The sequence below is a fragment of the Oncorhynchus mykiss genome, chromosome 12 (assembly GCF_057628025.1).
Source record: "Oncorhynchus mykiss isolate SJ-2025 chromosome 12, ASM5762802v1, whole genome shotgun sequence".
Taxonomy (NCBI): domain Eukaryota; kingdom Metazoa; phylum Chordata; class Actinopteri; order Salmoniformes; family Salmonidae; genus Oncorhynchus; species Oncorhynchus mykiss.
Window position 1 is genome coordinate 56,117,727 of NC_143033.1, and position 23,307 is coordinate 56,141,033.

At 42.2% G+C, this 23,307-nt stretch overlaps 2 protein-coding genes across 3 annotated transcripts; both read right to left on the bottom strand.

Annotated features, from left to right (window-relative positions):
* Nucleotides 1–2,783: 2,783 nt before the first annotated feature.
* Nucleotides 2,784–4,622, bottom strand: LOC110537798 (forkhead box protein I3-B-like). Its single transcript, XM_021624190.3, has 2 exons — nt 3,850–4,622; nt 2,784–3,670 (listed from the first exon to the last, which is right to left on the bottom strand). The coding sequence occupies exons 1-2, from the start codon at nt 4,442–4,444 to the stop codon at nt 3,129–3,131; spliced, it is 1,137 nt and encodes a 378-aa protein (XP_021479865.3). The 5' UTR covers nt 4,445–4,622; the 3' UTR covers nt 2,784–3,128.
* A 4,362-nt stretch (nt 4,623–8,984) lies between these two features.
* Nucleotides 8,985–22,640, bottom strand: LOC110537799 (lymphocyte cytosolic protein 2). 2 transcript variants are annotated; one of them, XM_021624191.3, is made up of 21 exons: nt 19,900–22,640; nt 19,698–19,760; nt 19,519–19,565; nt 18,828–18,893; nt 18,703–18,731; nt 18,539–18,579; nt 18,209–18,413; nt 17,940–18,037; nt 17,782–17,842; nt 17,565–17,666; nt 17,453–17,478; nt 17,138–17,157; nt 16,775–16,879; nt 16,295–16,319; nt 15,151–15,163; nt 14,938–15,013; nt 14,755–14,798; nt 14,529–14,614; nt 10,753–10,827; nt 10,362–10,511; nt 8,985–10,032 (listed from the first exon to the last, which is right to left on the bottom strand). In XM_021624191.3, the coding sequence occupies exons 1-21, from the start codon at nt 19,975–19,977 to the stop codon at nt 9,895–9,897; spliced, it is 1,548 nt and encodes a 515-aa protein (XP_021479866.2). In that variant the 5' UTR covers nt 19,978–22,640; the 3' UTR covers nt 8,985–9,894. The 2 variants fall into 2 exon arrangements, with proteins under 2 accessions (XP_021479866.2, XP_021479867.3); XM_021624192.3 differs by lacking the exons at nt 8,985–10,032; nt 10,362–10,511; nt 10,753–10,827; ... (2 more) ...; nt 14,938–15,013; nt 15,151–15,163 and having other exon boundaries at nt 15,446–16,319; nt 18,314–18,413; nt 19,900–21,621.
* Nucleotides 22,641–23,307: the final 667 nt, after the last annotated feature.

Here is a 23,307-nt window from a genome sequence, read left to right on the forward strand (position 1 = left end):
CAGACCTGTAGGATTGAGCTCGAGGGCATAGTGAGGTGTTCATCTCTACCCCCATCAGCATTAGTGTTTACCAACAATACTGTCCTATTGATGTGGAATGTGTCAGTAAACACAAGGCACACTTACTGTGTCGTTGGACGTGAGGCACCTCGTCAGATTTACTCATTTGAATGGGTGCCCCATTTTACCAAGGGCAGATAGCGATAGCATTATGCCTGCCCTGTTGTATCACTAAAGACGTAAAGCTTGTGTCATAGAAGTGACCCACTGTGCCATTCGCCCCCTTTTTTTAAGAATACCATTTGGTTTTAGACTGAGCGTGTGGATGAGCAAAGAGACGTGTACAGTGAACAGGTAGAGGGGGTTTCAGGATGCCGTCTGCCCCCTTTGGCCTCAGACGTGCCCCTGCTGTGAGCTAGAAGACAGACCACCGGCACATGTCAAACACAGGACGCATTAAGCCTGGCAGCTGTTGATCTATTTGACTTGTTAAGAGACATTAATTTACATATTGGGTTTTTATCTGATTATTATATTATTTCTAATCGTTTATGTAGAGAAATTGTATTTACCTTAATTAAATCGACCTGGCTAAGATTATTATTATTTTTGTTTTAATACTTAGGGAGCCTGAGCTGGTTACAGGGAGCCTAAGCTGGTTACAGGGAGCCTGAGCTGGTTACAGGGAGCCTGAGCTGGTTTTTCCACTACTGTCATGCAGGAAGCTAAAGACAAAAGAAATCTATCTTTCCCCATAAGCAACACTGACAGAAACAGTTGAAGAGGCACAAGACTGTAAACACAGGGCACCCTTACTGTGATCGCTGGTAACGTATTTATCCCCTCTTTATGACACGTCTGAAAGGGGAGGGCTGTTTCATCCAGTCAAGATAGTATTGTGTCAATAAAAACACATGAGGATGGGGTCACTGGAGAATGTGGGTGGGGTGGTGGCGGCGATGGTGCTATAGTTAGAGATGTGTGGCACATGCCACTCGTATCAGCTTTGACTGGGTAATGATGAGGCTGCTGTTGTCATGCGCTGACAGAGTGATTGGACGCCTGAGGGTTCATTTGGATAATAAGACAAAGACACATACTGTACTGATATTTGTCCCAAAAAAAAACATTCACACTTCTCTAACAGAGGAAAATATATATTTTTATTGTTTTATTTAACTAGGCAAGTCAGTTAAGAACTATTTTTTTATTTACAATGACAGCCTACCCTAGCCAAACAATACTTGTCCATTTGTGTACTGCCCTATGGGACTCCCAATCACAGCTATTTATGATACAGCCTGGATTTGAACCAGGGACTATAGTGACACCTTCTACACTGGGATGCAGTGCCTTAGACTGCTGCGCCACTCAGGAGCCCAGGAGGAAAGGAAGCATCAAAGTAGAGAACAGAGGCGAATTATTATGCCTGTGACTATCACACAGCCAAGACCACTAAGACAAGTGATCATGCTTCCATGTTAAGGGAACCCTCTTTCCCCTTCACTCACCTTCCAGACTGAGTAGTAACAGGGGAGGTGTGGGGTGAGGAGAGGAGAGATGGATTGGAGGGCACTGAGGTCTGTAGAGAGGATCATTATCCACTTCCCCCTTCTCCTCACGCTCCCCAGTCCTCCCTTCAATTTCTCACTCAATGTTTCTCTCGTGCCTCTCCACAGATTCTTCCATGCCAGAGATACGCATGGGAATGGTTCCTCAAGCATGTTCTCTAGTTCCCCTTTGCTGCCTGCTACTCAGAGGGAGAAATGGGGTGCTGAGTTCCCACAGCTCTAAACGTTGGGCTACAGATATTGACCTCAGCATCTTACTGACCTCCTCAGTGGAATCTGTTGAGGTGATGTGTTTTGTGTGTTTTTTTTAGCTCTTGTGAATATTAGAGATGTGACATTTTAATGTTGCAGTCAGCAGTTTCTACATTGTGACGGGGTGAAAGCAAATAGTTCAAGCAAATAACTACATGCCATATACTGTATGTAATGAGCCTACTGTGAATATTATTATTTGACCCTGCTGGTCATTTATGAACATTTGAACATCTTGGCCATGTTCTGCTATAATCTCCACCCGGCACAGCCAGAAGAGGACTGGCCACCCCTCATAGCCTGGTTCCGCTCTAGGTTTCTTCCTAGGTTTTGGCCTTTCTAGGGAGTTTTCCCTAGCCACCGTGCTTCTACACCTGCATTGCTTGCTGTTTTTAAAAATTTTTTTATTTCATTTTTACCAACATGGGAAATAGCACACAATTTCAAATAGCCTTTTAACGCTTTTAGGTGTGCTGTTCATATAGTTTAAAATGAAATTGATCTGTTAAATAGGTTGTGTCCAAAAGCATGGCTGACTAATGGTGAGAGGCATTAGCTTATACCCTGAACCGAAGAGGAGCAAATAAAGGGAGATTGAGGAGAGGGGGCTGTAGCTGTAAGTGGGAGCAGAGGACAACCTTGAGGAACAAGTTCTGTTGCATATATCTTTTTTTCCCCTGGCTCTCACCTGTCCCCCTCCCGTTCAGTGTTTAACGGTTTCTTTGCCTCCCTCATTTCACACCCTGCCTCTCAGATCATTGACTGTAATGGGAGCTTGACTTGTCTTATCTCAATCAAAAGCACTGGCAATCAGATCTAGATCAAACTGCATGATATAATGTACCATCCTAAATAGTTATTTCAGAATGAATCATGTTTTGAAGTGTGACCATAATCTGTATTTGCCTCTTTAAATCTGTTTTCATGCAATAAATACTCCCAGAAAAATAGCAGTGAGAATTTCTTATTTTTGTTGTTCTTTATTTAAAAAATAGTAAAAAGCCCGATGACAGGACATTTACGTACATCATACAAAACCCACTTTAAAAATGTTTGAATCCAAGAATCCCTCAAACGTTTTACAGATAGTTGATATGATAGTTCATATCATAAAGACAGTATATGGAACAGCAAACAATATACATACGTACAATCAATTAAGAGAGAGGGAAAAAAAACATTGTAAATCATCCTCTTTAGTATGAGTTCAGTGAAGTTTCATTCTCTGCTGAGGAAGACGTTATAGTGAGAGTTTGCCCAAAGGCAGGCTGCCCTATGGAGTAGAGTGGCTCTGTTAGTTGTGCTTTACACCTCTGTGCCTTCCTGTTGGTAAAGTATTGAGTCCAAGGCTGGGTATAGCTGGTTGCTGAGCAGGGAGCGGACAGAGTCCCTGTAGCCCCCAGGGTAGAGGGGAGGGGAGGAAGGGATGGTTGGGTGCTGCGGATGAGACATATGGACTTCCCAGTGAGGCACTGTAGCGTTGGGAGAGTAGGAGCCGTATCCCTGGGACGGAGAGGCCCGTTGGGGTACCTCTATTGGCAGACTGGGTCTGTGGAGGGTGTCTGCCTCTACTGTGTTTGATACCGTCCCCACTTCAGCCATCTGAGACAGGAAGCTGTTCAGGCAGAGGGAGGGAGCTGAGGAGATGGGGGAGGGGCCGCGGTCAGAGGAGCTGGACACGTCACTCATGTTGTTGGAGTGTTTGGGGCTGGACTCTAATGACTCAGAACCTGAGGAGCCCCCGTCGCCAGGCAGGGATTCCGACTTCCTCTTCCTCTTGCGACGGAAGTTGCCATTGTCGAACCTCTTCTCACAGTTGGGGTCCAAGGTCCAATAGTTACCCTTGCCTATAAGGAGACACATAAGACATGTTTGTTAAGGATTTGCTCTCACATAGTTGGGCAAGAGTTAATATCTGTCTGAGACACATTACACCATTTTTTCAAAGGTTACAAATGTATACATTTCTCTTGGAACACCTTGAAATTAAAATACCAATTTTTTAAAACCAAGGAAACGTTCTTACCTGGATCATCCTCATCTCGGGGCACCTTCTTGAAGCAGTCATTGAGGGAGAGGTTGTGGCGAATAGAGTTCTGCCACCCGGCCTTGCTTTTGTTGTAGAAGGGGAAGTTGTCTGCTACATATTGGTAGATCTGGCTCAGGGTGAGCCGTCTCTCTTGGGCCCCATGGATCGCCATGGCAATAAGGGCAGAGTAGGAGTAGGGTGGCCTGACTAGCTTCATCAGCTCTTCTTGAGAGGGCATGGAAAACCAGCTCAGGTCCCCTACCACAACCCCCGGCCCATCAGCACCCAGATAGGGCCTTTGCATGTTGCAGTGTTGGGGCACATAGGGCCCACAAGCTGGCCCCGTGGGTCCCTCTATGTAGGGAACACTGTTGAGCTCTGGGCCATTGAACCACAGGTAAGGGTTGGTAGAAGGGCTGGTGTAGTCTCCCAGGTCATAGGCAGGAGGGGTGGCCTGCTGCAGGCTAGGCACGGCTGGAGGGCTGTAGAAGCTGTCGCTGTACAGGCTGAACTCTGGAGACTCCTGTCCCAGACTGGGGTACTGGGTTCCACATGAAGGTGGAGAGAGGCTCTGTGGCACAAACATCGTCATGCTCACCCACAGACTGGTCCTTGGATTGGCAGCTGGTCTCTTCAGTCTGATAAATGGCCCTGGTAAAAAAAAAAATCTGGATCTCACTTTTCTTCAGTATTATCTGTTCCTCTGCTTCGAGCTGAATTTGCCTTTCACTCTGTTCTATTTTGTGTCCAGTACAGGTGCATCACAACTTGCCACCTGTCTCACCTGGTCAATTTATAGTACTACAGCGACACCCACGTCTGCTCTGATTGGTTGTTTCTGTGACCGTGTCACACTTTGCATTTGAGTGAGTTTAGGCCGGTTTAGGCGTGGAGGATTCCCTTTGAATTGGAGGTGGAATTCCACCAGTACTCCAACAGCAGTTAGTCTAAGCTCTGTGAAATGTTTTGCAATTTTAATTTGACACCCACCCAGTCAATATGGTTAAGAACATGGGAAAAATGATTGTTTTACTGAGTAATGGGAAATTGGTGCTACATTTACAAATATTACAGTAATTTAAAAGCATGCATAACAATTTAGACTCTAATATCACTTCTTCTTATGGACATCCTGTAAATGGGTTAGCTAACAACGTCACAAAAACGATGTGCACACATCAATGGGGCAGAAGTCCGGGAGTTGTTGTGAGTCTGGGTGGCCAGATATCTACCAACAATGAAAAGAAACTGCCATGTGGGGAATAGTAAGTGACTCGTTTCAGCTAGTTTTGTCTTGTTCTTGATACCCAACAAGGTCTCAGAGCATTTCGTATTATTCTCTACGTAAATCTAAGACACTAGTTTTTGTATGATATGTTATGGTGTGTATTAATTTGTGGATGTCCATCATCCATTTCAATTACAATTCATATAAAATGTTTTACAAATTGCAATTTGTACAATATGTTACAAATTTGCAAAATGTACAATATATTACAAATAGGGCCTAAAACTATGTTTTCCTTCTACCAGCCACTGTGGCAAGTAGATTTAAAAATCTACCAGCCACTGAGATTTTTTACCATTCAAAATGTTTTTTGAAACACGAGGATAAAGTCTCACTTTAGTAGTTAGACCAACTGTTATACCTGTGTGCATTGGTTATAAAAACAAATCTTTCAGCACTTTCAGCCCCCCAGCATGGATTCCTATTTATTTGTGTATTACCAGATATGAAAGAAAATGTTATTAAATTCTTGCATGGTAGAGCCCTGTGTGTGACCATCCTCCAACGTGGCTGGTGAATTAGACATTCTTACCCACCATACCAAAATCTACCCGCATTTGGCGGGTGGCCGGTGTTCATTTTAGGCCCTGGTTACGAATGTCCAAAACGTACAATATGTTACGAATTTGCAAAATGTATCATATGTTACAAATTACAATTTGTTGTGACTAAAAGGTTAAGGTTAGGGTTAGGGGAAGGGTTAGCTAACATGCTCAGTAGTTGCAAAGTAGCTATAAAGTAGTAAGTAGTCGAAAAGTTGCTACTTAGTTAAAATGCTAAAGTTGTCTGTGATGAGATTCAAACACACAACCTTTGGGTTATATGCCCACCCATTCACCCCGACCAACCACCCGCCTTTCATTTTTGCTTAAAGTAACCTTCTGTCTTATGTAACCATACCAAACAGTAACGTATCTTACTAATTTAGGTGGCCCGGATTTAAGTTACTATGTTATGTCTACCAAATGAGACCAGGCTGTGATACCATGTCTTATTTTGAGCTGTTTTGACTAATTTCATGTCATTGCTAATATGGCTAAAATTCACTGGCTAGCTAACCAACAAATGTAACAATGTATTTGAGAGACAAACAAGTGATCATTGTGCAAATGTATTCATGTTTTCAAGAAACATTGGAGACAAAATATAGTTTACATGTTGTCAACTATCTAAGCCAACCCTGTCTGTTTTACCACATAGTTGCACATGCATCTGGTTTTGTTGCTAAACAACCAACCTGTCTATGGTGAAATAACTGGTGTTTTTGTAGGGTTTCTAAATAAACACCAACAATTTGGTCATTGGTAAACACAAGCTTAGGAGATCTTATATGTTTTGTTCTACGAGATAATCTTCATCAGCTAATGTCTATTTTTGTGAATTTTTAAGTATTTATGTATTTTTTAAAAGTACATAAAAGCTTCATAATTCAGAAAGGTCATGACTGAAATGATCTCCTAGAACAAAATCTCCTAAACCTGTGTTAACCTCAGACCTTATTTTCGGCGTTTATCCCAAAACCCTATTCTTTCCCCATTAATTTTCCCCATATGGGCGGCTGATCGAACCAGAGGTAACTCATTTCCGGGTTATATGATACAAGCTGGCGAGCTCTGTTGTCATGAATCTTGATCTGGAGGCAGGTCCTAGGGGGGGTACAACAAATTACAGACACGTATTGACTGTTTTTACAGCTTTTTTATTCAAATAATGTAGTAATAATGATTTTAATGTACTGCTCAAACTCCTTTTAGAAAACAAGGAAGAATGTTTTTTTATTTGTGAATTTATATGAACGAATATGACATTTCCCCATTAGCACAATTAAATGTGAAATAATTTTTATTTATCCTTATTATAGTTAAGGAAACCGAGCAGCATATTTTCCCATAATAAACAAAAGCCATCAAGAATGTTATCAATTATAAATCTGCAAATATCTTGCCATAATCTCTTTACATGTAGACAATGCCAAAATACATAAAAAAATTTTTCTGGATGCTCATCACAAAAAGTACAGTTAATGCTAATGTATGTTCTTATGTTAGCCATGGTATATTGGCCATTTACCACAAACCCCCAAGGTGCCTTATTGCTATTACAAACTGGTTACCAAAGTAATTAGAACAGTAAAGAATTTTTTTGGAATACCCATTGTATGATATACCACAGCTTTCAGCCAATCAGCATTCAGAACTGAAACCACCCAGGTTATATTAACAAATTAATTCCCGTAAGTTGTAACATAAGGAATAAATACAACATCCCTTTGAAATAAAGCACATATATGTACAGTATATCATTGAACTGAGGGAGCAAGGAGAAACACATTTTTCCTGGATAGTCAACAGGAGGCTATTTCAAAAAGGTGAGGTCTGGTTACACCTCTAAACAGCATGAGAGTTCCAGATGGAATATTGTCAAAGACTATGGCAAACTCTCTAGGATGGCGTATATGCTGTTCTCGTTTGTTTGTTTGTATGCTTCCTGTATGGATACTGGTGTTTTGTGCGATAAAATAAATACATAATAATAATAAGCAATTGAAATAAATGTTAACGGATTTTTTTAAATGGCAGAACCGAGCTATTTCCGCTAAATGGGCCAGCTACATGAAAACCAAAATTAGCTTTTTGGTCTTCATTTAAGGTTAGCTGTGTGGTAAAGGTTAGGTTAAAAATCAGATTTTATGACTTCGTGGCTGTGCCAGCTACCACTCTGCAAAGCTGTGTCCAGTTGGCTACATGAGTCACCCCAATAAATACCACCGGCAATTCTCACTGAAGTGTTTTTGTCAACTGTGTGCCAGTTAGTTGGTCAGTCAGATTTCTGCAGCAGAATGTGAAGACAGATGCTGTTCTCCATCTAGCTAACTATAATAAATAACTTGAAACAACACTAATGTTTACAGGTATCTTTATTTAGGGACAGTGCTAACATGGTGAGTGTATTTGTGATTGTGAAAATGATTTTTAAAGGAACTTCAACAGGAGAGATCACATGGATCTTCTTGCTATCGATAAGCCACACTTGGGACAGCTAACCTTTTGTTCACAGTACATTTAGCAGGAAGGGTCTAGCTATATGGTAACATTTGATCAGAAATACCATAGCAAAATGATTTTCATGTGCTAGCCCAGTTAGCCACGGTTTGCAGGCAGCATCAATGTAACATTTGCAGGTAGTGTCTTATGTAACCATACCAAACGTAACATATCATACTCATTTGTATCCTGCGTTTTCATTTACTATGTTACGTCTATTCTATGAGGCCAGGCTGCGTGGCTCCAGAGAGCTTGATGTCTATGGCTTCTTCATGCAGAATAATTCATTTTTACTTAGACAGGGACTTATGTACCGCCATGGCCTTTTTCGGGGTGAGCGAGGGCTTTGATTTCAGTGATCCATGCAGGCTTTACTGCGAACATTTCTGCACAGTCATAGATGATTCAAGCCTGAATTTGGGCAGACAGAGGTATATGGCAGTTGGGTAGTTTTTGCTCCTCATCATTTGTTCCTCCCAAAGATATATCCCACCTTATCAGCTCAGAGTTGTCTCTCTCAAGTTGCCTGCAAGGACAGGTTAAGTGTTCCATGATTCATTTCCAGGAAAAAAAAATATTGGAGGCTGCCAAGGATGGCAGTTATTGTGATTGATGTAATCCTCTCCTGCTGTGCTGACACAGACATAACAGCATGTCTGTCTCTCCAGGAGGGTTATATTGTCTGCTATTGTATTATACATACTGTACGATTTATATTTTCTCTCCAGGCAGAGGAGTCAGGTTTAACATGTATTACACTAATGTAAGGCTTGTGTAAATTATAACAAACACATTTGAGATTAGGGACATACATCTTTTATACACAGATTATGATTATGGTTTACAACAGGTTCGTGGTGCAGATGCAACACACTTACACTTTTTTGGAACTGGTTTTAATACTACACTACCAGATCAGCAGTGAGACAACCCTTTTTGTCATCGTCTATGTTTCAGGCAAGATAGAGAAACAACGGAAGTCGTTGACAAAAAAGTCAATGGAAAAGACGGGCAGAATTTGGCACAGAGGTCAGTGAAGTTTTTTCTAGTGTGCCGCCATCAATGACCAATGATTTGTAGAATTTCTGCCACGTTTCCAATCCCAAAAAATGCAAAGATGGTTTAAACAGTAAATACAGCTACATAAAGGAACATGCAGTGTCAGAAATTACATTTACATTGCTTTCGTTTAACCGTGCAGGAAAGGTTTTATTTGGAAGCCAATCAATTCCGTATTATGAAAGCTCAGCAGTAGTGATTGACTGTTTGCCCCACTATGTCCTTACTTGGACAATGTATGCTTGGTTCTGATTCACAGCAGATCTTGCTGCTATCTAGGCTCGTAACAGGAAAATAACACAGAGCAACATAAACATTTACAGAAATACGCACACGGACATTTTCAGCCTCTGTGGTTTCCGTACTCAAATAAATACATAAGTAGAGAGGGAAAAAAAATGACAAATATTGTTGAACCAGTAATGACTTTTCTTTTTGAAGTCCATCGAGTAAACAGTTGACAGTGGCGCACTCTTCATCCAAGAGTCACTTGGCTTTACATTAAATGACTGTACATGTAAAGACAATGTACTGGAATTCAAAGGTTGCATAATTCGTTCCCCCATAATGTTAGTGGTATTCTTTTATTAAAACCAATGTCAATCTTGACTATTGGTCCATGTTATTGTTCTCCCTCCCCCCAGGTTTCTATTAAAAGGATGGACGGAGACCTGCTGGGTAGATCAGGGGACACTGGTTCTGCTGACCTGCTTCACGGTTCTTAGCATCAATCAGCAGAAGTGGTTGCTGTCTGTAATGGTTGATGATGTGTGCCACCATCGGAAAGGTCTGAAACAGAAAACAGGAACCCATCCATTAGCAGGGGTTCATTGAGTCGTATCATAACAGAAGCTGAAACATACATGTCAGATGGTACATCTAATCAAATCTTCTCGTTGATTGTGGGGCCAAAAGTACTATATAACAAACTTTCAGATTCCAGATACAGTTCACGAAGCTCACTACGTCATCCTCAGAGTGCTTGCTAATATGATATAGAATTACACATTTTACTCCGACTGGTCATAATTAGGGCTATGAATTTATTTTGGACCATTTGACCTGAACAGGATCAACTCCAAGCCTTAGTCAGGATGAATGAGGTAGATATTGTGTACCTCTGAGCCCTTCAGACCAGTTCCCAGCAGAAACTCGTTCTGTTCGCAGCGAATCTGGATATTGTAGACTTTGTCCTGGTAAAGCACCATGAGCGTATAGGGCTGGATGGACGAGCGCTTAGAACTGTCTCGTACCAGAAATGCACCATCCTAATCAGCAAGTGAAACAGAAAAACACTGCTTGTCATTGTGGTGTTTGTATTCTATCACCACAGAGCACTAGTGAACTATACATATTTCTTTAAATAATATTGTCATTTTGGACATTGGACTATATATGATATTTCATAGAAAACCTTTGTCACAATGAATCTGTAAGTACAGTGCATGAATGAGAGTTATTCCCGTCAACCAGGTGTGTGAGTGATATTGGTAGCAGAAGACGCCTCACCTTATTGACCTGTCTGAGACAGCCCTCCGCTTGGCCCCGTGACACCTGGCCAACGTACCACTGAGGGTTCATGTCCTACACATTCACATAGGAACACAATCACACATCAATAATATGGGATTTGTGACCTGTTACTAATTTCTGTAATAGGATTCAGACAAAAACCATGTCACAACAACAATTGCTACGTTCGTAATGTTTCCAAATGTTTCAATAGAAGTGAGTTGTCGTCTTTTACAAACCTATCAAGAATATTTTTTCCTTCTTCGTAACATTGCCTAAATCAGAAAACTTTTGTCCAAAAATGTGCAGAAAAGCTAATCCATGCTTTTGTCACTTCTAGATTAGACTACTGCAATTCTCCACTCTCCAGCTGCTCGGATAAAGCACTAAATTAACTTCAGTTAGTACTAGACTCGGCAACTAGAATCCTGACTAGAACCCAAAAAATGTGACCACATATTACTCCAGTGCTAGCGTCTCTACACCGGCTTCCTGTTAAGACTAGGGCTGATTTCAAGGTTTTACTGCTAACCTACAAAACATTACCTATCTCTCCGATTTAGTCCTGCCGTACATACCTACACGTATGCTACAGTCACAAGATCCATGCCTCCTTATTGTCCCTAGCATTTCTAAGCAAACAGCTGGAGGCAGGGTTTTCTCCTATAGAGCTCAATTTTTATGGAATGGTCTGCATATCCATGTGAGAGACGCAGACTCGGTCTCGACCTTAAAGTCTTTACTGAAGACTCATTTCTTCAATAGGTCAGTTGGTCCTATGATTGAGTGTAGTCTGGCGAAGTTGAACGGCAAGGTACTGGAGAAACAAACTGCCCGGGTCCCCTTCTCTCCACTGGGATTCTCTGCCTCTGACCCTATTATGGGGGCTGAGTCACTGGCTTACTAGTGCTCTTCCATGCTGTCCCTAGGAGGGGTGCGTTACTTGAGTGTGTTGTGTCAGACATTATCTTTCTGTCTGGTTTTGCGCCCCGTCGGCCTTGTGCGCCGGAGGAGATCTTCGTGGGCTATACTCAGCCTTGTCTCAGGGTAGTAAGTTGATAGTCTGTTGATATCCCTCTAGTGGTGTAGGGGGGTTGTGCTGTTGTAAAGTGGGTGGGGTTATATCCTGCCTTGTTGGCCCTGTCCGGGGGAATCGTCGGGTGGGGCCACAGTGTTCCACTTGACATTTCCCACATGTTATGTTACAGCCTTATTCTAAAATGGATTAAATAAATAAAAATCCTCATCAATCTACACACAAATCCCATAATGACAAAAAACATTAGTATTCAGACCCTTTACTATGACACTAGAAATTGAGCTCAGGTGCATCCTGTTTCCATTGATCATCCTTCAGATGATTCTACAACTTGACTGGAGTCCACCTGTGGTAAATTCAATTGATTGGACATGATTTGGAAAGGCACACAACCTGTCTATATAAGGTCCCACAGTTGACAATGCATGTCAGAGCAAAAACCAAGCCCTGAGGTAGAAGGAATTGTCCGTAGAGCTCCGAGATAGGATTGTGTCGAGGCACAGATCTGGGGAAGGGTACCAAAACATTTCTGCAGCATTGAAGGTCCCAAAGAACACAGTGGCCTCCATCATTCTTAAATTCAAGAAGAACCACAAAGACTCTTCCTAGTGCTGGCTGCCAGGACAAACTGAGCAATCAGGGGAGAAGGGCTTTGGTCAAGGAAGTGACCAATAATCCAATGGTCCCTCTGACAGAGCTCCAGAGTAGAAGGACAACCATCTCTGCAGCACTCCACCAAATCAGGCCTTTATGGTAGAGTGGCCAGACGGAAGCCATTCCTCAGTAAAAGGCACAAGACAGCCCACTTTGAGTGTGCCAAAAGGCATCTAAATGACTCTCAGACCATGAGAAACAAGATTCTCTGGTCTAATGAAAACAGAATTGAACTCTTTGGCCTGAATGCCAAGAGTCACGTCTGGAGGAAACCTGGCACCATCCCTACGGTGAAGCATAATGGTGGCAGCCTCATACTGTGGGGATGTTTTTCAGCGGCAGGGAATGGGAGACTCGTCAGGATCGAGGGAAAGATGAAGGGAGCAGAGTACAGAGAGATCCTCCTGCTCCAGAGCGCTCAGGACCTCAGACTGGGCCGAAGGTTCACCTTCCAACAGGACAACGACCATAAGCACACAGCCAAGAGAACGCAGGAGTGGCTTTGGGACAAGTCTCTGAATGTCCTTGAGTGTCCCAGCCAGAGTCCGGACTTGAACCTAACTTAACATCTCTGGAGAGACCTGAAAATAGCTTTGCAGCGATGCTCCCCATCCAACTTGACAGAGCTTGAGAAGATCTGCAGTGAAGAATGGGAGAAACTCCCCAAATACAGGTGTGCCAAGCTTGTAGAATCATACCCAAGAAGACACAAGGCTGTAATCACTGCCAAAGGTGCTTCAACAAAGTACTGAGTAAAGGGTATAAATATTTATGTGATATTTCTTTCTTTTAATTTCTTCTAAATTTGCAAACATTTCTAAAAATATATTTTTGCATTGTCATTATGGGGTATTCTGTGTAGATTGATGAGGGAAGTATGCTTCCTCTAATTCTCTCTCTGTCCCTCTCCTCCCGGAGGAGCTGCGCTCTAGGACCATGCCTCAGAAATGTTTTAAAATCTTTATTTAACTAGGCAAGTCAGTTTAGAACAAATTCTTATTTTCAGTGACAGCCTAGGAACAGTGGGTTAACTGCCTGTTCAGGAGCAGAACGACAGCTCAGGGATTTGAACTTGCAACCTTCTGGTTACTAGCCGAACACTCTAACCACTAGGCTACCCTGCACTACTTGGCCTGATGACTCCTTGTCATCGACCACCTGGTCGTGCTGCTGCTCCAGTTTCAACAGTTCTGGCTATGTTCACCGGACGTACTACCTTGTCCCAGACCTGCTGTTTCAAAATCTCTCTCTCTCTACCGCACCTGCTGTCTCGACTTCTGAATGCTCAGCTATGAAAAGCTAACTGACATTTAGTCCTGAGGTACAGACCTGTTGCACCCTCTACAACCCTGCTGGTCATCTATGAACATTTGAACATTTTGAAGAACAATCTGTCCTTAATGGCCATGTACTCTTATAATCTCCACCCGGCACAGCCAGAAGAGGACTGGCCACCCTTCAGAGCCTGGTTCCTCTCTAGGTTTCTTCCTAGGTTCCTGCCTTTCTAGGGAGTTTTTCCTAGCCCCCGTGCTTCTGCATTGCTTGCTGTTTGGGGTTTTAGGCTGGGTTTCTGTATAGCACTTTGTGACATCTGCTGATGTAAGAAGGGCTTTATAAATACATTTGATTGAATGATTGATTAAATGCTCATAATTACCATTATTTGCACATACAGTACTGCATGAGGGCCTACTGACATATTTAATTGATTCAATAGGAGCTGACTGTCTCACATAGTCAAAGGGCTCTGCTCGTAGACACCACAGCAATTGAGACTAGGGGCTGCAGCCAGAATCTACAATACTCCCTTGGAAGTTATTCCATGTGTAACTCTGTGTTGTTGTCTGTGTCACACTGCTTTGCTTTATCTTGGCCAGGGCGCAGTTGTAAATGAGAACTTGTTCTCAACTAGCTTACCTGGTTAAATAAAGGTGAAATTTAAAAAAAGAATAAAGAAGAACAATACAATGTCGCCACCTACTGAGCTATGCAAGTCATTGCATCGCTAGAGCCGGTCCAACGTAAGTACGTTCATATTCGAGAATCTGTCTGTCTTTCGGTCTGTATGGTAGGCGGTCACCTGTTCATCCTCTAGGTCTGCCGGTGGGGGCATGGAAGCTTGCACAGGTGACGGCACGGGCATAATCTTGCTCCTGTGGGAGAAGGCTTAGAAAGGAAAAAGGAGAATCCAATCAGTGATCAATCGAGAAGTTGTGAGTCATAGCTGTCAGCTGTGAGTCACACAGTATCATTTACCAGAGTAGAGTGTTTGCTAATGGGGACCGAAGTCAAAACACAGCACTCACATGCCTGCAGTCTTGAAGCAGTTGTAGCGATATTAGGTGGCAAGCTGGAGAGAGGTGGAACAAGAGTTTAGAGGTTACCATTCAAATGGTAACCTTTATATTCCATCACCGCTGCAAAGTTATATCCTCCGTATAAGCCATTTTCCTTCCCTAACTTTGACGTTACAAAACAACTGATCTTACCAGTCTGAAGGTAAGGGTGGTCTAGGGAGCCCTGGTCTAGGAAAGGTGTTGGAGTTGAAGGACTTGGCCATGGACACTAGAAGAGATACATATAATCATTATGAGAATGAAAGTCGTACTGCATAGTCCCTCAGGTTAAAAACAGGAGGAAGATGAAGTGTAATGGAAAGTTCCCTTGTACAAGAAGAAAAAGCTTTTTAGAAAATGGCTTACCTTCATTTCGTACCTGTTGGTGACATAAGAGAGGAACATGGTATGAGGTGGAACTACAGCCTTTTCTCAAGCCCCGTTTATACCTGGTGCTAACATGAGTCCTTTGTTTTGACCCTGTCCACGTTCTGATTGTGCCCACTTTTGCAGATACGTGTCTACACATGGTATGTATTTTATGCGTCCACCATGTCCGCATTGTGACCAGATTTCCTGGTTATTACTTGAAGGGATATCCTTTCAAAATATTCTTTATTTATTTTAAGACACATGCCACCTGTCAATGATTTTAGAGGGCGGGATAATGATGATTTAAATGTTTTCAGATTAGATCTACACTTGCAAGATATCCAGATACAATGATTGGTCAGGAAGATCTGATCACAATCAGATCACAATGCGTCTTTTATTTTCTTACTACACCTGTCAAAAAATGTGGGCACATTCATAATGTCGACAAGATCATGACAAAGGACGCATGTTAGAACCAGGAATAAATAGGGGTTTAGTGAAGCTAAATACACAGTTTCAAAATCCTTATTAGCACCTTGCAGCCCACTGCTGGCTTGCTTCTGAAGCTAAGCAGGGTTGGTCCTGGTTGGTCCCTGGATGAACCAGATGCTGCATCCTTTCCTCTGGTCTAAAAAAAAAAATGCCCCAGGGAAGTGTAAGGGGACATTGCCCTGTGTAGGGTGCCGTCTTTCAGATGGGACTTTTAACGGGTGTCCTGACTCTCTGTGGTCCCTAAAGATCCCATGGCACTTATTGTGTAACTCTGTGTTGTTGTCTGTTCACACTGCTATGCTTTATCTTGGCCAGGTCGCAGTTGCAAATGAGAACTTGTTCTCAACTAACCTACCTGGTTAAATAAAGGTGAAATAAATAAAAAAATAAAAAAATGTGAGAGTAGGGGTGTTAACCCTGGTGTCCTGGACAAATTCCCAATCTGGCCCTCAAACCATCATGGTCACCAAATCATCCCCAGCTTACAATTGGCTCATTCATCCCCTCTCCTTTCCCCTGTAACTATTCCCCGGGTCATTGCTGTAAATGAGAATGTGTTCTCAGTCAACTTACCCGGTAAAATAAAGGTAAAAGAAAAATAAAAAACTTCCACTGTTGTGGTGATCCAGTGAAATAGCCTTACCTCATTTCTTGCACCAGGCACATATCTGCAACAGAAATGGACATTACAGATGAATGAGTTGTTATATTCACTTGGATATTTCTAATTAGCGTTAAACTGAGTAAGCGAGCACAAAGATTTAGCCAAATATGTGCAACAGCCAACAAATCAAACGAAACACAGACGGAAAACTGGAAGGGTAATACTAAAACGCTACACATATTGTGACGCAGAGAGCTTCTCCTTTGTACCACAAGCAAAGGTCCTACAAAGGAGTGATTTGTGGCAGTGATTCACCCCAGCTCAAATAGCTCCCGCTAACTAAACAACCACCATTCCACTCCTCCACCCCATGTCTTCCTGATGGAGTGTACTGTACTTCCCTAACCATTGAACCACAGTGTGTTTATTTAAGGATCAGCTGATATGTAGTGTATATGACATAATGTGCCTGGAGCTGAGCTGTATGGAGCATGAAGGGAAGCTGGATGCACGGCAGACCTGTTGTTGCCCACCGACGAGCTGCTCCTGATGACTCTAGCTGACAGAGGGAGGGGCGGTTTGGGCATCCTGGGAGGGTCTGGACTCCTCTCTTCTGCCTGAGGCCTGGAAATAGAAGGTACGTGAAGTCAGAGGTTCCCATACTGGTCAGAGTAATGAGCATTTCAGTTATGGCTTGTTTCATTTCTTGAGAAAAAGGAACAGTTATATAACTGAGTGTATGTACAACAAATGTGGCACATATGCACATGTGCAGTCACGATTCAAACACGGAAGGCGGTGCATTGTCAATGACATGAAATAGAATTGGGAGAAGTCGTACGAAGGAAAGCAATACACACACAAAAAAGAAGACTTCTTTACCTCCATAAATGTGGAGCAGGCTGTGTGTGTGAGGAAAAACAAACATGTCATATACTTCATTGTGAATTCTACCTATTTCAAACTATTAATAAAGACTCAAATTATTAGTAAAGGCCTTTAAACACTCACATGTGGACATGCTTCCAGCTAAAATGTATACAGTTATTAAAAGCTAAGTGTAACTTCAGCAAGCACATAAAAGATGTATGTGTATAATTGTCTTCACTTGACATTGAGCGATGATGTAGGGATGAGAAGAAAGTTGTTTGGACACAATATAGGACTAATAAGAACATAATCAAATGTAATTCTCACCCTATCGGTTGTGTTCAACTTCCTTGCTGTGTGGACAAACAGAGCAGGTGTAAGAACAGACAACTGCTGTAGTAAACTTTTGCTTGCTAGGTTAAGATTGGTGTGAGAGTACCTGGTACTGGAGATTCAGTAAGGTTTGTTCGATCCAGTTTGGTGGGCTTTATTCTGCGGTCAACTAGTGGAGCAGGGGGAGCACTTGAGAAAGGAGCGGGCACTTTAAAAGACAATATGAAAAGACAAGGTAAAAATCAATACAAGTGACTGAAAAGTGTTAAAATGCTATATTTATAGTGAGATACTAACATTCCAGAGTGTACATTTACTCTTACCAGGGAGTCTGCCAGGGCGCTGGGGAGATTGCTCCCTTCTGGGTGGGGGAGGTTCCACTAGCTGCAGAAACAAAGAGTTTAACGTAATGATAAAGGACTGAGTGAAAGGAGAGAGTGGTGGACTGAAAGAGGAGTGCAGTCAGAGGGGACATACTCACACTAGGGCGACTGGCGGAGGGGAGTGGAGGACCAGGCCCAGGGCGTTGAGGTGGTGGAGGTGGTTGCCTTACAGCTGTACCGCGGTGCGGGGTACTATCTAAACACAGAGACAGACAGACAGACAGACAGACAGACAGACAGACAGACAGACAGACAGACAGACAGACAGACAGACAGATTGTAATCAATGTGGGACAATACAAAGTGACAACATATGTCCTTTGTGAGAGTAGTTTTGCATGGCAGTGTTGTACTGATGTCTCCGTACCAATGTAGTCATCGTCAGCCATGCGCTTGGCAGCAAAGAGTTTATGGGGAATCTCATCAGGCGGCTCAGACGGAGGTGGCTCATAGTCATTGTCACTGTCCTCACCTCCAACCTCCGGCCCCTCTGTTGGGTACTCATAATCGCCCACACTGCCGTCATCATCATCAGCATCTGGGCTTACATAGTCATCGTCATCGTCATCATCCTGGGAGTGACAGACAACCAAGTTAAATACTGATGAAAAGAGAAATATTCCCGAGAAGAACAAGACTTGAAATTAAGAGGGAGGAATGGAATGCAGTAAACTAACATGGCCAAATACAGACTTACAAATTCATCAGGTCCCCAGGGCTGAACCTCTTGTGATGTATCTGCAGTAGGAAGCAGTAGAATGGTAAAATGTCCCATTTATTATGGTCCAATTGCTTCTATGTCAATCATAATAACTTGATCTAGGGTAAAGTCTATGCTTTCAAATTCTAAATAATACATACCTGGTTCATGATATTTTGGTGCAGTAGATCTGGAGAAAGTACAGAGGAGAGAAAGATTGTGCTTGGATATTGCTTTGAATTAAACTACTAAAGTTTAATAGTTAAGAATTGCAAGAAGTGCACACCTTTTAGCGAAGAATGGCCTTTTTTCTTCTTTCCTGTTGATTTCACAGCATATTTTGGAGATAAGTCTGTAAAAAGAGCAGACAACATTGTGGCAGTCAATACTGCTACCATCTATTGGGGCAAACAGTGTCACCATCTTTTGTCACACAGTCGCGTATCGACACAGTCAATAATTCCCTTATAATTCTATTCTGAGCATGTGTCACATGTTTAATATTGTGAGCAGTGATTGGTGAGTGCTATTTGAGTCTGCCTGTGACAGGATGTGGGATCTAAAAAGTAGGTTGAAATTTCATTGTCACTCTTTGGCTCTCCGAATGTTCTTCTAAAATAAGGCACCCTACCACTCTCCTCCCTATCTGTCTATCCCTCTGGTCCTTCTTGGTCCCCCGCTTTACTGTTTCCTGCCCTAAAACACTAATGTTAAAAAAATAAGTTTATCTCTGTTGAATAGTTTCCTCTCCCTGTGTAATTATCATACTTCCCAACATTTTCATTGTTCAGGGGCATAAGAGACTGAGTGGTCTTCATTTTGCCAATGGTCCACCCAAAAGTGGAGTACTTTTTCAGGGTGCTTAGTCTACCTGGGTGCCTATGCTGGTTTTCCGTGTGAGCATGTAAAAATGGTTTGATGTAATTGTTGAAATGTTCTGTTTAACAAAATTCAAGAGAAATGAATGAAATACTCACGGTGAATGGACTTTGGGGAATTTCTGAATGTCATTTTCACTCATGTTCTACAAAATGATAGATTAAGTATTTCCATTAAGCGATATATCACATGACAGTACAAATATGAATTATTTTGTCTTCCAGTCCAACTAGGAACACGTGGGAAAAGGGACACACATTTGCTTCATATCTCTTACCAAGAACCTTTGCCCATTAATATTACATTTCACGATGACTTTGTCACATCCACTTAACTCCAACTGTAAAAAAAATAAAAAATTAATAAGGACACTGTGAAACAGCTTTGAATATGATGTTGTATGACAGAGAATTAAGGAAAGCTTTTACAGGTTGTGAGCTGTCAACAAAAGGTGCACAATTAACCTGAAAATGACTTACCCTCCTCATGTAGTCTGACAATTGGTGTGGATTCCAGCCCATGACCTCTGACTTGGATGGCACTCTGTCAAAACTCATTGTTTCCCCTCTGTCTTCTGAATATAAATTAAATATTTACAAACTCCTTGGAAAGACAGCTGGCTGGGAAACCTCCTATGTTACGGGGCAGTCATATCCATAGCCATGTTTGACTTTGAGGCCTGTCAGAAAATGGCTCCTTGTATCTTGCTGCGACACCCTTGGCAATGCTCTGTCTGGCGCTGTGCAGAGGAAGTGTGCAGCCTAAAGAGTGTTCAGAGAAATAAAATGGGAAGATATCACTCTTTCACAACACAGAAAAGAGGCAGAACAACACCCACCACAAGTGCTATCTGAGGGCAAAAGTAGAAAAAAAACTATTCTGTGAAATCGTGTCAGGTGTGATGTCAAGTGGCTGGTAGGTGATGAAATCCATCCACCAAGAGTTTTGTATGATCTGAAGTCCAGACAACAGCAACATATACATTTAAATGTCAATATCTTAAAAGCTAGTCCGTTCCCTGAGAGCTCTGAGAAAAGAAAGAAAGCAAACTTCCTCTTGAGTTTCCTGTTGATGATGACAGTAGTGGTGGCAACAGCAAGGGGAAGTACAGCCCCTTGTAAGAAAAATACCAGTTAACATAGCTAGGAGCATAACATACACAACAGGCCTAATGACACTCACGAAGAGCTGTAAAATCTGGACGCCTACAAATCAGCTGGGCTAGACAATCTGGACCCTCTCTTTCTAAAATGATCCACCGCAATTGTTGCAACCCCTATTACTAGCCTGTTCAACCTCTCTTTCGTATCGTCTGAAATTCCTAAAGATTGGAAAGCTGCTGCGGTCATCCCCCTCTTCAAAGGCGGAGACACTCTAGACCCAAACTGGTACAGACATATATCCATCCTGCCCTGCCTGTCTAAAGTCTTCGAAAGCCAAGTTAACAAACAGATCACCGACCATTTCGAATCCCATCGTACCTTCTCCGCTATGCAATCTGGTTTCCGAGTTGGTCATGGGTGCACCTCAGCCACGCTCAAAGTTAAAAACAATATCATAACCATCATCGATAAAAGACAGTACTGTGCAGCCATCTTCATCACCTGGCCAAAGCTTTTGACTCTGTCAATCACCGCATTCTTATCGGCAGCCTCAATAGCCTTGGTTTCTCAAATGACTGCCTCGCCTGGTTCACCAACTACTTCTCAGATAGAGTTCAGTGTGTCAAATCGTAGGTCCTGTTGTCCGGACCTCTGGCAGTCTCTATGGGGGTGCCACAGGGTTCAATTCTCGGGCCAACTCTTTTCTCTGTATACTTAAATGATGTCGTTCTTGCTGCTGGTGATTCTCTGATCCACCTCTACGCAGACGTATACATGCATTCTGTATACATTTGGCCTATCTTTGGACACTGTGTTAACTTCTCTGGGATATTAGGGACGGTAGCGTCCCACCCCGCCAACAGCCAGTGAAAGTGCAGGGCGCCAAATTCAAAACAACAAAAATCTCATAATTAAAATTGCTCAAGCATACAAGTATTTTACACCATTTTAAAGATACAATTCTTGTTAATCCAGCCACAGTGTCTAATTTCAAAAAGGCTTTACAGCGAAAGCACCACAAACGAATATGTTAGGTCACCACCAAGTCACAGAAAAACACAGTCATTTTTCCAGCCAAAGAGTGGAGTCACAAAAAGCAGGAATATAGATAAAATGAATCACTAACCTTTGATGATCTTCATCAGATGACACTCATAGGACTTCATGTTACAAAATACATGTATGATTTGTTCGTTAAAGTGCATATTTATATCCAAAAATCACATTTTACATTGGCGTGTTATGTTCAGCAGTTCCAAAACATGCAGTGATTTTGCAGAGAGCCACATCAATTCACAGAAATACTCATAATAAACATTGATAAAATATATAACTATTATACATGGAACTTTAGATAAACTTCTCCTTAAGCATCTCCATTCCAAAATTAAATCTAGAATCGGCTTCCTATTTCACAGGTATATTTCACTGGCCATCTACAAAGCCAACGCCTCCTTTGGCCGCCTTTCCTTCCAGTTGTCTGCTGCCAATGACTGGATGAATTGCAAAAATCACTGAAGCTGGAGTCTTATATCTCCCTCTCTAACTTTAAGCATCAGATGTCAGAGCAGCTTACCGATCACTGCACCTGTACACAGCCCATCTGTAAATAGCCCACCCAACTACCTCATCCCCATATTGTTATTTTTTTTCTCCTTTGCACCCCAGTATCTCTACTTGCACATCATCATCTGCACATCTATCACTCCTGTGTTAATGCTAAATTGTAATTATTTTGCCACTATGGCCTATTTATTGCCTTAACACACTACTCTTCTACATTTGCACACACTGTATATAGATTTTTCTATTGTGTTATTGACTGTACGTTTGTTTATCCCATGTGTAACACTGTGTTGTTGGTTTTTGTTGCACTGCTTTGCTTTATCTTGGCCAGGTAGCAGTTGTAAATGAGAACTTGTTCACAACTGGCCTACCTGCTGAAATAAATGTGAAAAAAATGAAAAAAATTAAATATGAAGCTCCTAAATAAGATCTGGTGCAACCAATTACCTTCAGAAGTCACATAATTAGTTAAATAAAGTCCACATGTGAGCAATCTAAGTGTCACATGATCTGTCACATGATTTCATGTTCTGAAAGGTCCCCGAGTCTGCAACACCACTAAGCAAGGGGCACCACCAAGCAAGCGACACCATGAAGACCAAGAAGCTCTCCAAGCAGGTCAGGGAAAAAGTTGTGGAGAAGTACAGATCAGGGTTGGGTTATAAAAAAATATCAGAAACTTTTGAACATCCCAAAGAGCACTATTAAATCCATTATTAAAAAAATTGAAATAATATAGCACCACAACAAACCTGCCATTAAAGGGCCATTCACCAAAACTCACATACCAGGCAAGGAGGGCAATAATCAGAGAGGAAACAAAGAGACCAAAGATAACCCCGAAGGAGCTGCAAAGATAGACAGTGATTGGAGTATCTGTCCATAGGACCACTTTCAGCCATACACTCCACAGAGCTGGGCTTTACAGAAGAGTAGCCAGAAAAAAAGCCATTGCTCAAAGAAAGAAATAAGCAAACTTGTTTGGTGTTCCCCAAAAGGCATGTGGGAGACTCCGCAAACATATGGAAGAAGGTACTCTGGTCAGATGAGACTAAAATGTAGCTTTTTGTCCATCAATAAAAACGCTATGTCTGTTGCAAATCCAACACCTCTCATCACCCCGAGAATACCTTCCCTACAGTAAAGCATGGTGTTGGCAGCATCATGCTGTGGGGATGTTTTTCATCGGCAGGGACTGGGAATCTGGTCCGAATTGAC

Bases quoted from the DNA above. Each gene is read 5' to 3' on its own strand.
- LOC110537798 (XM_021624190.3), bottom strand. From the start codon at position 4,444: ATGACGATGTTTGTGCCACAGAGCCTCTCTCCACCTTCATGTGGAACC. The intron at 3,671-3,849 runs GTAAGAACGTTT...GTCTCCTTATAG, and splicing joins CCGAGATGAGGATGATCCAG to GCAAGGGTAACTATTGGACC.
- LOC110537799 (XM_021624191.3), bottom strand. From the start codon at position 19,977: ATGAGTTTTGACAGAGTGCCATCCAAGTCAGAGGTCATGGGCTGGAAT. The intron at 19,566-19,697 runs GTAAGAGATATG...ATCATTTTGTAG, and splicing joins TTAATGGGCAAAGGTTCTTG to AACATGAGTGAAAATGACAT. The intron at 17,843-17,939 runs GTGAGTATGTCC...TTGTTTCTGCAG, and splicing joins CCTCCGCCAGTCGCCCTAGT to CTAGTGGAACCTCCCCCACC.